We start from the raw sequence: 13,925 nt of genomic DNA, 5'->3' as shown, positions 1-13,925 counted from the left end.
CCTGGTGTCCGTGGCGCCCTTCCTGTCCGTGGCTTCGAAGAAGAGCTGGAAGCACTGTTTGAAAATCTTCCAGTTGGCCCCGAGGTTGCCGGCGATGCGGAGCGGTGACGGCGGGCTGATGTTGTCCATGTTGCAGGATGACGGAATGCTGGCGGAAAGCAGATCACTTGCAGGTAGGTCTAAGAAGTGCCAGTATCCCACCACTCCTGGTATCATGATGTATTGGGTGTTCTGGATCACATACAGGTCACCAACACGTGAAATAGTGCAACACTATTTCATTAAACCATTAACTGTTTAAACATACACAGACTGTGGGTTAATACGATACTAGCTTTAAATAAAGACCTTTGCCTTGTCCTGACTAGTCGATGCACTCAGCACATGGTAAATGTCTGTGTTGCAGGCTATGAGCTCTGTCCTCCTAGCTAGCTGTGAATGGGCGGGAACTCTGATGTCCCCTGTCTTTATAGTGCATGTGCTCTCACTGGTGATTGGCTACGGTGTTGTGTATGTTGATTGGTCCCACTGTGTGGCCATCAGTGTGTGTCTGCATCATGATATATTGGAGTATATTATGACAATTTGGGCTTGGAAAAAGCTGCAACAAAATCCCTAAGACAGCTCTGGTTCCCCAATACAGTGAAGAAAGGAATGTTAAGAGTATCCAAAATTAAGGTAAATTGAGCTGGAATTGAAATCCAAGGATAAGAGTGTAGTGAAAAGCACAGGATGGTGGATAATGTCACTTTGGACAAGAGAGGCGAATAATACACCGAGGGATTAGTGACAGAGGAAGGGGTGCGGTAGATAAATACTCTGTATTATAACATTAGAACATTCTGATATACTCAAGCTGCTGAGGTGCTTAGTTTTCCACCAGTTAATGCTGAATAGCAATTACCCCCACTCCTGACTTGTTAGCGAGAGGAATTTTCCATCCCGTACCCAAAGCATAAACGTCTTCACTTTACAATTGTACACATTTTCCCAATTGAGGTTAAATTCTCTTTTGTCATCGTTATGTTGCATGTATGTTTGAACAAACCATTTCCATGACAGAAATAACCTTCATTTAACGTTGGAGGTTCTTTTACCACATGCTCAATTTTCCAGCAATGTAGCATTTTAAAATGACACAGCAGCTTTCGTGCGATGGAGATTGAGTTATTTTAAGTGCAACATTAATTCAAACAAGTGAGGGGAAAAGTACTCACTGCTCTACTTCACCTTTAATCTTTAAGGTAAAGCTCTCACTGCTCCACAGTACCTGCTAATCTCTCAGGTAAAGCATTGATTTGCTTTATTGCACCCGCTAATCCTAAAGGTAAATTGTGCCCTATGCTTTCTGCTAAAATATAAAGATCAAGCTCTCACTGCCACATACATTCATCTTTCCTTTCCCCTTAATGCTCTGATGCCTAATTCTACTCAGCAGGGGCGTAACAATCGATAAAAGCCATTAGTGGCTCAGGGGTTGCAATGCTCGATTACCCCACACCCGTGGGGAAATAATGCAAAGAGCATCATTGTGCTGCCTGCTCACCTCCATGATTGTGACATGCAGCCCTGTGCTGGGTGGATGGATACACGCTCAGCAAGGGGCCCAGGTTCATGCAGGGACAGCCGGCACTTCTTAAAGCCAGCCTGCACCGTTTAAAGGTGAACCGCACTCTGGCTGTCGCAGGTGCCGGAAATGGCTGTGACTGGATGGATAAGAATGAAACCAGGTGAGTGCAGTTGCACTTATCTGGATAATGAGGAAGAGTTGTTGGGGGAGGATAGTGTGGTTAATTATGTCAAAGGCTGCACAGGTTGAGAAGGAATTACCTTTGTCACATTTACAAAGGATGTCATTTTGGTGTTCTCAGGTGTATCCTTCTATCTTGGACTCTAGGCATTGGGACTTGATTCTTAGACAGACTGCAGACGTAAGGCTCAATTCAGCCACCATGTTGCACCCGGTGAGGAGCCAAGGCACAGGGTGAACAGGACAAACCCTTAATCCATCTCATTGCTTGCTCCAAAAACTAATTTAAATTCAAATTGAAGCCAATTCATGGTCTCCACAAGAGATACACACAAGATCCAGGCTGACAAGTAAAGGCATTGCATCTCCTCTTGGCTTGACCTGATGCTTAATCTTAGTCAAAAGGCCAAACTCCCTCTGACTGTGAGCAGCTTCACAGCTGAAGACTATTGCTAATAAGGAATTAACCTTGTTAATTATGTGGGCTCTTCAGAGCTCTCAAGTGGCTTCTAGTGATTACACATGTCATGTCTCAGACGATGATTATTGCATTGCATTTTGATCAAACCTTGAAGCCGGAACACTTTTGCCTGAACTCGATTGGCATCAACACCATTGAGGCAGCCACCAACAATTAAACACTCAGGGACTGGGCTTCAGCATTGGGGATATTTTTGCAACTATAGAGTGAGTCTGTGATCAAGAGATGGTCTCCCTAATGCTTCTGGCCAGGATCTGGGGTCTAGGAGCTCCCGTTGTGGCTGGGGGTGAGTGTGCAGAGTGACCTTTTCTAGCACAATTGGCTCGGTGGATGACACCCTGAGAGAAGGCGGAACACGTAGGGGCAGGGTGAAGCTTGGGGTAATTGAGGGTCCCGGAGTGGAAGACCATAAGACCATAAAACATAGAAGCAGGATTAGGCCATTCAGCCCATCGAGTCTGCTCCGCCATTCAATCATGTCCTAACTGATTGTTGGTGTCCATCCTCCAATTCCGTACAGATACCAAAATGGATGGTGATGTCAATCCTGCAGAGGATGCCCTTGCGGTGCTGACGGCAGCCCAGGCAGGCAGACACCGGGGAACGCAGCAGCTTTGACTCCATGCGCAGGAGGTCGCTGCACTCCCTGAAGATCCGGCTGCCCATCAGGCCGGGGAGGAACCCAGAGGGGGACGGCAGCGACAGCCCAAGGCGTACAGGTGCAGAGGTCTTTCGAGGGTATGACAGACAGCATGTGCTGCAGCCGACTCCGTCTCAACAAAGAGACAGTGCGGCGTCCTCATAGACTTGGCACCCCATGGAGGAGGACACACCTTCCCAATGTCTGGGAAGGTCATCGCAGCCCTGAATCTTTATGTCATTGGTTCGTTCCAGGGTTCTAGTGGGGACTTGTGTAGCCCGCAAGTGTATCCATGAGGTCACGGATGCCCTGTATGCCCGGGCAGCTGACTATATCAACTTTGAGTTGGACCAAGCCCACCAAGACACCCGGGCTTCATGATTCGCCATCACTGGGATATCACAAGTCTAGGGGGTAGTTGATCACATGCATGTCGCCTTGCACGCACCGAGACGTCAGGGAGTGCCCTTCATTAACAGGAAAGGGTTCCACTCCCTGAATGTTCAACTCGTATGCGATCACCACCTCAGGATCGTGCATGTGTGGGCACGCTTCCCAGGGAGAGAGCTGGGACAACTACATCCTGGGACACCCGGAAATTCCCGGCATCTTCGAGGACCACCCCAGGATGCCGGGATGGCTCTTGGGGGATAAGGTGTACCCGCTGAAATCCTGGCTGATGACGCCAGTGTGGAGGCTGGAGACCGAGGCGGAGACCTGGTATAACAAGGTCCATGTTGCCACCTCTGCTGTCCTAACCCCCAATCAAGTAATCCACTCACCAAAAGCCATGACCCTGCTTCCTCCCCCATCCTTCCCACTGTGAATATTATTTCAAGGGTCAGTGCACAGTGGCATCGCTGGTTGAATCCAGTGAATGATTTACTCATTTTTATTACCTTGGTTCTGCAGCTGAAAATTTCGAGTCAGTGGTAACTCATATCCTGACTCGCCGGATCCATTTCTGTAAACAAAAAATTCTCGAAACTGGGTAATCTCACTTTTTGAGAAATTGCAACCAACGTTATAACCGTTCTGCTGGATGTAATTTCCACATTCCTTTGCTGGCTGTGAGGAATACCTGTAAGGATTGAGAAATGATTGTTATTTCATTTATTGTACCTGTTTTATCAGCTGAAATTCAATATCAATTGGAAAGCTGAATATTTCTGAAAATAATTTAAAGAAAAACAGACTTGGATTTAGAGGGTGCCTTTCATGGTCTCAGGGAATTGCTTGAGTGCCAATTAGGTACCCTTTGAAGTGTAGTCACTGTTGTAATGTTGGAAATACAACCAATAATCACGGAGCAAACTCTCATCAACCAGATCATCGTTAGAGATTTGGGTTGAGGGATAATTATTGGCCAGGTCACCAGGGAGAGGCAACCTGCAACCTCTTCAATATAGTATCATGGAATCCTATATGCCCAACTGAGGGAGCAGACATTCCATCCAAAAATGGGTCCTTTGCGATTCTTTGCCTTACATTAAGATTCCAAGCAGTGATACACCTTTGCACATGGAGTGTCACATGAGACAACTTAAATTTGCAAATTAGATGTTTGAAATGACTATCAGGAATTCATATTTTGTCTTTTTTAGTCTTAATGACAGTACGTCGATATTTCCACCTTCTATCAGTTTGCTTGGCTGAGAGGTTCAGCTGATGACCCCCATGTTATCTACCTCAACTACTCCAGGAAGTAGCAACTTCTATATTCTGGTCATTCTCTGGGTAATACATTTCTCTTGAATTTATTATTGTATTTATCAGTAACTATCTCATATTAATGATTTGCCTGTCCCATGAATGGAAGCATCTTTTCTACATCTACTCTATCAAAACCTACACGTTAAGGTCATTATCAGTTCATCTCTCACTATCCAATTGGAAATGATGTGGAGATGCCGGCGTTGGACTGGGGTGAGCACAGTACGAAGTCTTACAACACCAGGTTGGACTTTAACCTGGTGTTGTAAGACTTCGTACAATTGGAAATGGGTCGGTATTAAAATTGCAATGTCATCAAAATACAAACTAAAAGTTATTGACAGAGGGATCCTTGACAATTTTGTGTTATATTCTTCTGTCATGGACAGAATTTTTGTAATTTATTCTTGTCCGTGATCACAGTGTTTACATGTGTGAATTAATGTGTTTTCTTATCCTCTGGGAACCTACGGCCTACTCCTGTTCCTGTTCCTGTGATTATTGTTATGATCGTAGGCTGGTTCTTATCTTTATTTATTAAACAAAATGATAACTTGATAAGTCCCCCTTCCTAGGCAGGCCCTCTGGATCAAGATAACTTGCTCCCACTCTGCTTTGATGAGCTCCAAAATGGCTGGTAAGACCAACATTTGATCTGCATACTATGTGGTGCTTGGCGGGTTGGGTAGATGGGTTGTCTAGAGGTTTATGCTCTTCTTTCGATGCTTCAACTTCACCTCTGCATGTTCCCGATGAGCTATCTCAATGTGCCAGGTGCCATCTCTAAAGGGTGTCTTCTCCATTTTAGTTGGTCACAAGTTAGGGTCTCCTTGAAATGGCAGGCATGTTTGATCTCTTCAGAGATGCTTTGAGGACATTCCGAAAGCACTTCTGCTGTGATCGAGTTCTCAGTAGAGCAGAAATTGCTTTGAGTGTCTGGTGTCAATCATACAAACTACATGCCCCACCCAGTAGAGCTGGTTTTGAGTGATTGGTGCCTTGATGCTGGGCAAGTTGACCAAGGAGAAGATGCTGCTGTTTGACCCTATTTCTTGCCACTGGATCTGGAGGATCTTACAAAGATGGTGTTGGTGGTATTTCCGCAGTGTTTTGAGGTGCCTGCGTGGAAGCTTATCAGAGCGCAGGACTTGCTGCCATGTTCTTAATCTTGGATTTGGGATCCTGGTTCTCAAATACTCTTTTCCTCCGTTCACCTGAAGGCCGAACTGGTACATTGGAGGCAATAATGAATTTCATCATCTATGTTTGCCTTCATTGAGAGGAGGCTCTAGTCGATGAGGGGTGGGGGGAGGGTGTCTTTTTCTATGGGAACTGGTTGGAAGAGGACCTTAGTTTTCTGAGTATTTTAAGACCTGTTTTCTCATTTGGCCTAGGAGAAGGGACTGATAATGCCTGGAGATCAGTTTCCAAGTGGGCGCAAACACCAAAGTCATCTATACCCTTAAGTTCAATGACTGAGGTTGGAGAGGTTTTGATTTTGGATTGAAAGCAGTCCATGTTGAACAATTTCCCATCTTGTTCTCTGGATTATCTCCACGCCTGTGGGTCATTTGTCGGAGGAAAAGTACAACATTGCAACGAGGAAAATGGAGAAGAATGTGGGGGCAGTGACTCCGCCTTGTTTGACCTTGATAAGTAATTACCAGGAACTAACCCCTCCCATCTGCACACCCCATCCTATTTCTCGCCTGTCGAGATCAGTTCACTGGACACTAAGCAGGGATGGTAGACTGAATGAGACCTTTGCTCTCCGCACAGCTCAGGATACCAGTACTTACCGGTCAAGCATTTCGGAAAACTTTCTTAATTAGCTGATCTGCAAAGTGAACTGATATTCATGGGAGCTACTGCTGTGTTGAATCAAGTTCTTTCAGAACAAATTCAAGAAACTCACCACTCCACCTGATCAGCAGACTCACCAGTGATACAATGTGTAGTTTGGTTTCCCTTCACTGTGATTCCATGTACACTTCATAAATTCCTCATTGTAGACAATGCAATCTACATCTAGAGGTAAAGCAAATCACACTGTTACAAAAGTAAAATGCTGGGGATACTAGAAATTTGAACCAAAAACAGAAAATGCTGGAATTACTCAGCAGGTCTGGCAGCATCTGTGGAGACAAGAATAGCGTCAATGGGCGCAATTCTGCCCAAAAAATATCTGAAGTGTAGAGCCTGGTGGGAAATGCGGTCCAGTTCCTGCTGCAGGTCCAGCTCCTCCGAGATCGGGGTGCCATTTTTAAAGGATTCTCTCTGAGTGCTTCTCCGCGCCTCTTTCTAGGAAGCTCTTCAGAACCAAGGCTCTTTAAAAAAAACTGGGGTTAGAAAGAATAGCTGCTTAGAATAGCTGCTTCAGAGTTAATGGACCCCTGTAGAGCATTATAAATGAACAACTGTAAACCATTCTTTGAAATTGCCTGGATCTGTCAATCAAGAGGCAAACAATGTATTTCAAAGATTTAAGTTTCAAAGCATGCACAGAGGCTTTAAAAAGTTAAAGGGCAATGAAATTGACTATGAAAAAAGCACTTCAAAGATTTCCACCACGTTACCTTTATGTCACAGATCTTTGACCTTGATGGGCTGGGATAGAGTTTAAAGGTTTTAAGGCTACAGAAAGAACACTTTCACTATCTTCTCACAGATCTTGGACCTTGACATGTTGGGAGATGGTTTCATGATTTTCAAGGCTACATTTGGGAAGACCTGCAAAATGACCCCCATCCCTAGAAAGAACGCCCATGCCGACCTGAGTCCCTTCAGTGTAGGGAGGGTACTCACCCCTTGCCCCTCCTCGGAGTGCAAGGCGCCAGATCCCCGCTTGTCAGGAATTGCACAATTCGTGCTAGCGGGATTCCCGGCTGCGGGGGGGGGGGGGGGGGGGGGGGGGGGGGGGGGGGGGGGGGCGGGGGGGGGGGTGCTGGAGCAACCCAGGAGGCAGGTGAATCAGGCTTCCTGTTCGCTAATTATATCCAGATGAATGTAAATGGCCGTTTACATGGTGCCACCCGCTCTGGGTGAGAATCTCATCAGGGCCGGTGGGTCGGGCCGGGCCGGGCTAGGGGGCTCTCAACGGGTGCCAACTCTGTGTTTGCTCTCACACGCAAATCAATGGGCCAACCTGATTCAGTGCCTGGGGCCTGCGGTAGGTCCCCCCCCTGCTCCCCCCATAATATCTTTTCATGTTTAAATATGCTGATAACATTGTCAGTGAATCTCGTTTGGAAAAGTATAGAAATGAAATGAAACAGATTCAAAAATAACTTTAAAAAGGGGAATGTATTATATATATGTATTTGAAAAGTAAAATCCAACAATAATAGGGAAAGAGCAGGCGAGTGAAATTAATAAGGCAACCCTTTCAAAGAGCCAGGATGATTGGCTGAATGATCTTCTTCCGTGCTGTATAATTCTATGAGGTAACACCCAAGCTCACATATGTTGACCACACACAACACATAAACACACACACACATATACAGTCTCCCCTGTTCACCATTCAATTACAGTAATTGGTTGAAGCAACTCAACACTGTGCAAAGGGCCTCTGGGTCTGTGGAATCATATTAGCATTTTGTCATGAATCCTGCAGCACCCTAGATGCCAAGGCACAGCCACGTTCACATTAACACTTTTATTTTCTAGTCTGGGTCTTCCTATTAATGAATGTCGACAGCCTCCAGCTAGAAATGTCATGGTCAGTGCTTGGAACTGCAACTATTTAAAACTGCACTATTCAATGGGACAGAAGACAAATTTAGCAAAAGAGTCCTAACTCAGAAGAGCCATGGGTAAAATACAAATAAAGGTGTCATGGACACAACTCCTGTTTCCTCCAAGGACTACTGTAATGGGGTTGGCCAGGAGAGCGGGGACATCATCAGAATTATTGTGCTCCACAATTCTGTTTGAATGTGATAGTATCCACATTGAAACAGAAACAATTCATGCTTGAGACAAAGATTGAAAGATGGACTGCTAGTGTCCAGTGAAAATATTAACATTTTGTATTGTAGGTGTGATGCATGTAAGAAATTGGTATACAGTTTGTATATTATATCTGTTGCAGTAATGTTTTAAAAGCATGAGTTCAGTTATATTTATATTTCAAAAGTTGCAGTAATATTATTAAATAAACTAGGTTAAGGTTTCCAACACTGTGGCTGTAGAAGATGCAATTATGATGTCATAAAAGTGAGATCATCATTCATTGCAACCATGTATATTGTTTACCTGTATAGGGCGAATGGCATTTTAATAATAGAAATAATGTTCCCAGAGGTTTAGATAATTGAGGGGTTATGGTTAGCCTTAGTATGATGGTCATAACCCCGTTAGTGGGATAAATATGTTATGATTAATGGGAGGAGCCAGGTCTGAAGCGGGCAGTTTTTACTTTTAGTTTTGCTGGGAACTTTGAGCTGAGGACTAGCTTTTGCAAAGGCTGTCAGGTTTAGCAGCAGTCTGATACAGACACAAATCTTCATTCTGTTTCCTGACAGAATTTCTCTCTCTCTTCAAAGAGTCTTCCAAGAAATCTCTATCCAGAGGGGAGCAAGTATCCCTGTGTTTGTTCACTTTATTTATAAGTGGCTTTTGACTTGTGGTGGGTTTTGCTTAATTAGAGATAGAGAAAGTATCAGCTGGAAGTAAACATGTTTCTTTTTATTGTTACGAATTGATTAACTGTTAATTGTAAGATATTTTCTGTGATGGTAACGTGTTTAATCCTGTGTTAAGAATAACGTTTGTTTTAATATATTGATGAGTGGAATCACTGCTGGAGGAGAGTATCCTTTCCTCACAGTTTAAATGTTTTTTAAAGTTCTTGGGTTTCTTGTCGCGTATCCTAAGAACTGTTGGGGTGTGGTCGGGGATCTTAACAGATATTCATCAAGGAGACAGATACAAACTCCACAAACCCACCACTGTTAAGAGGCCCCAGCCCATCAAATTTTCATTCTGGAGAGATGGGGGCAGGATGGAGTTGGTCCTAGTGCCCGCATAGGCAGGCCCGAGATGGCAATGTATGTGAGTGGATGGCAAGGCTGGCAGGATAGAAGGCCTGCCTCCATTTACTGTGGCATTAGCCCAGTTGTAGTCATGGCTATTACGACCTCAGCCCTCACCACACATTGCCCCCATGCCTCACCCATGCCGCTTCATATCTCCCATACTCCTGCATGCACCTCTCTTTTCTGGGGGGCATCCTGCAGTTTCTCTTTTCTGGGAGACTTCCTGATAGGTGTTTCTTTTCTGTGGGGTCTGGGGTATTTCATATCTAGGGTGTCTCTGAGGGGGAGGGGGGGGTCCCTATTTGGGGACCTCTGGGGGGGTATCTTTATTTAGGGGTCTCTGGGGGATTTCCCTATTTAGGGGGTCTCTGGTGGTCTCCTTATTTAGGGGGTCTCAGGGAGGATGTGGGGCGGTCTGGTGGGGGTGGGTTGGGCAGGTCTGGTATTGTGGGGGTGGCCCTCTGATGGACTTTGGGGGAAACTCCCATACGGGGTTACCCCCTTGGCCCACCATTTGTTCCAACACGTCAGGGAATACCAGTAATATTCCATGCCCACGCGATTCCTGACCCAGAGGACTGGAGAATCACAAGGGCCCGGAGAATATGGTGTCGGGCCCACTAAGTGGATGTAAATGGGTCATTAAGACCCATTTGCGACCATTTGCATACCCCTGCTGGTGAGCAAGTGAGAACCCCAATTTCGCTGCCCGTGGGGATGGGCAAGAATATCGCAAACGGATCGGCGCCCTGTTTTTACCCCAGATGCCTGATTCTCCGTTGCACCAGAATTTCGATCCAGATCTAAAAAGAGCCAATGCAATCACGGAGAGCTGAACTGACTTTTTCTGTGCTCTGCGATTCAACAAAACTGTTATGAGTAAATTCATTCAGGGGCTGTTTAGCACAGGGCTAAAGAGCTGGCTTTGAAAGCAGACCAAGGTAGGCCAGCAGCACTGTTCAATTCCCGTACCAGCCTCCCCGAACAGGCGCCGGAATGTGGCGACTAGGGGCTTTTCACAGTAACTTCATTTGAAGCCGACTTGTGACAATAAGCGATTTTCATTTCATTCATTTACAATCAGAAGTAAACAATATGACTTTAAGCCACAGTATCTTCTCCCTTTCACATTCCGTGATGATGAGTCCTTTGGGGACCAGCTGAAGTGAACCGAAGGGTTGCAGGAAGCTGATTTTTATGGAAATTTGGATTCACCAAAATAAACTTGATCTAATTCGTGGAGGATTTCTGCAATTTCTCTCTCCCTTTACCCTTTTCTCACTGCCTCTGTGCTGTCACTAAAAAATATTATAATGCTCAATTTGTCTGGGATAGACATTAGTATTTAAAGCATTATAATACATGATGCAAATAGGATTTACGCAGTTAATTTGTGACTAATATTTTAATTTGATGCTATGAAATAATGCCATGTTTGGCTGATTAAATACTAAGAATAATGTCAGAGTTATTAACAACCTTACATGACTGCCATTACCCAGCAATAATATGAGTCCACAGTTAACAAAGAGAATGATAGAACACTGGAAGGTAATATATATAATGGCTCCACTGTGTCAAGGGAGGCAGTTGAAACCCCGCCATCAACCTAATACTCACTCCCAGATACCCAACATTATATACATAAATCATCTAAGTTCTTCAGTTAGATTCCGACCTGCAGCTTACTTCCATTCACCCAATATTTTAGACAGAAGCCATCCGAATCAAGTCTCCAATTCACTCTCGTGTTCCTATTATCTTAGTCATCAACCTTCTGGACCCTGCAATTGGATAACCTATAACTCCAGATCCACAATACTCAATTTGTTATCCTATAAAATTTTAATTAATACTGAATCCATGACGTTGAGGTGCTGTTACTTTTTTTTCAAAGCCCTGAAATGTTTTCATTACTTAAGACAATGAGATCATGCACTGATAAAATGGAATCAATGATCACAATAATGAATGAAAATCAAACAATACCTTGAGATTTTTCGGCCATAAGAGCCTAAAAGTTACCGCCTGTGATTTTACACGACCTTTTACTTTTATGACATTCTTCAGCTCATTATTTTAAAGCGGGCACGTCAAGCATCATCGGCAGCAGTCATTTCTGAGCTGTAGCTTTATTTAAAATATTGATTGCTACAAATTTATTGCTTATCTTTTCAGGTGACAAGCGGAACTGTAAATGATGAAAATCAGAACCGAAGAAAGAAAATGCTGCAAGGTTGTAATTTGGTTATTAACCAAAAGATAAAGATATGTTAATATTTCTGGGATTCACAATCCTTCATCAAAACTTTGCCAGTCAGGTCAGTTATCAAATAGCCGGAGTGTGTATCTGTGTGTGTGTGTATCTGTGTGTGTGAGTGTGTGTTGCTCACGCCAAATTACATTTTTGTCATCAGCCAATGGTGCGGTTGGGGGAGGGGGGGGGTGGGGGGGTGGGGGGGTGGGGGGGGGGGGTGGGGGGGGGGGGGAGATTGGAGATTAACAAAATAAAATAGCAAAAGGAACATTTCAAATTGCTTACCATTTGATTGTGTATGTGCTTCCCCACTGTTGAATACAATTAACCATAAGAGATAAATCTGCTTCAAGAGTGTTGGTATTCTCAGGAAGCATTTCCAAGCCATTTTCACACACGCATTTCTAAATGCAATCTTTATATACAGTCACCTTCCTCTTTCATTATATGTCACACATGATTTTGCTGTTCCAGCAAGGCCGGTCCCTAGTTCCGCTAATTTCTCTCTCTGTTGTCGTGAGTTGGAATTTGTTTTTCTCTCATATCTCCGTCGGTTTTGAGTGTCGCTGTCTCAGCCAGCATTTATTGCCCACTCCAAATTCCCCTTGAGAAGGTTGTGGTGACCTGCCTGACGTGTTGGGTACTCTGCTACACAGATGAACCAACACGGTTGCGAATGGTACACCGCAGTTTTATTTCAAACATCTATTAACACTGGTAAACTGTTTACTGAGGTTCGATCATGACCCTTGATTCTGTGGACCTATTCCTAATTCTATCGTGTAGTGGCACTCAGCACATGGTGGATGTCTGAGTGGCTTGTAATGAGCTCTGTGCCCTGAATATCATGACATCCCCCTTTTTTACAAGAACATGTGCCTACGTGGTCATAAATAGAGATGTGTACTGAGTGTAGCTAAATGTGTGTGTGCAATATTTACAGCATGTACATGGGGCTAAACTATATACAAGGGGCCATGTCGGGTGCGACATAACAACGAGGTTGTACCATAAACAAAGAACGGGGAAATGTTGAACAATAAAACAAATTCCTGTAACGATAAGAACAGAAACATATAAACAAAATATTAACAAAGTGGTAGTATGAGTTCAATGTACAAGCAGTCTCTTAAGTCCAGTCTAGTAGGTGGGCGACGAATTCGGGTTGACCACCTCAAGGGTAGGTCTGGAACCACCGACTGAGGAATGGGCCTGGCCACGGGCGATGACGGAAGGGGCACGGTGGGAGGCAGCTCCACGAAGTCGATATCAGGAACATCAGGAGGGCGCGGTGTCGGTGTAAGGTCCCGTAGCGAGCGTGGAAGTAGGCGAAGAGCCCGGCGATTGCGCCTACGAATGGAGCCATCAGGCATGCGAACCAGGAACGAGCGGGGAGCCACGCGTCGGAGAACGTTGGCAGGTGCTGACCAGCCACCTTCTGGTAGGTGGATGCGGACTTCGTCTCCAGGCGCCAGGGCGGGAAGATCAGTTGCCCGTATGTCATATGACCTCTTCTGGCGACCGCGCTGCTGTTGCATTCTGTGTAGTACCGGAGCATGGTTGGTCGTGGGTGCAAGAATGGAAGGCACAGTGGTCCTGAGGGTGCGACCCATCAACAGCTGGGCTGGCGAGAGGCCAGTGGCTAGTGGGGCCGAGCGATAGGCCAGCAGGGCTAGGCAGAAATCCGATCCGGCGGCAGCAGCCTTGCAGAGGAGCCGCTTGACAATGTGAACGCCCTTCTCCGCCTTTCCATTGGACTGGGGATGCAGAGGGCTGGACGTCACGTGTGTGAAACCATACGAGGCAGCAAAAGATGACTATTCCTGGCTGGTGAAACAGGGCCCATTGTCCGACATGACAGTCATCGGAATGCCGTGGCGATCGAAGGTGTCTTTGCAGGCCCTTATGACAGCGGACGATGTCAAATCGTGCAGGCGTATGACCTCTGGATAGTTGGAAAAGTAATCAATGACGATGACATAGTCCCTGCCGAGGTCCACACCCACCTTCGCCCAGGGGGACGTCACCAGCTCATGGGGCAGAAG

General features: G+C 45.3%; 1 protein-coding gene across 2 annotated transcripts in view; it reads right to left on the bottom strand.

The window, feature by feature from the left end:
• The window catches only part of LOC140421223 (cytokine receptor common subunit gamma-like), a 44,127-nt gene extending 31,846 nt beyond the window's left edge, over positions 1–12,281 (bottom strand). Inside the window, exons 1-3 of one of the 2 annotated variants that reach the window (XM_072505774.1) lie at positions 12,166–12,281; positions 6,525–6,612; positions 3,771–3,952 (exon numbers count right to left, since the gene is read on the bottom strand). In XM_072505774.1, the coding sequence (XP_072361875.1) occupies positions 3,771–3,952; positions 6,525–6,612; positions 12,166–12,268 (373 nt within the window). In that variant the 5' untranslated portion in view covers positions 12,269–12,281. Of the gene's footprint in view, positions 1–3,770; positions 3,953–6,524; positions 6,613–11,612; positions 11,722–12,165 lie in introns of those variants that run through there. The other variant, XM_072505775.1, reaches the window with a different exon arrangement.
• Positions 12,282–13,925: the final 1,644 nt, after the last annotated feature.

This window comes from Scyliorhinus torazame, chromosome 5, assembly GCF_047496885.1.
Source record: "Scyliorhinus torazame isolate Kashiwa2021f chromosome 5, sScyTor2.1, whole genome shotgun sequence".
Lineage (NCBI taxonomy): Eukaryota > Metazoa > Chordata > Chondrichthyes > Carcharhiniformes > Scyliorhinidae > Scyliorhinus > Scyliorhinus torazame.
The sequence above is the reverse complement of the archived record's forward strand: the minus strand, read 5'-3'. Positions and strand labels throughout refer to the sequence as shown.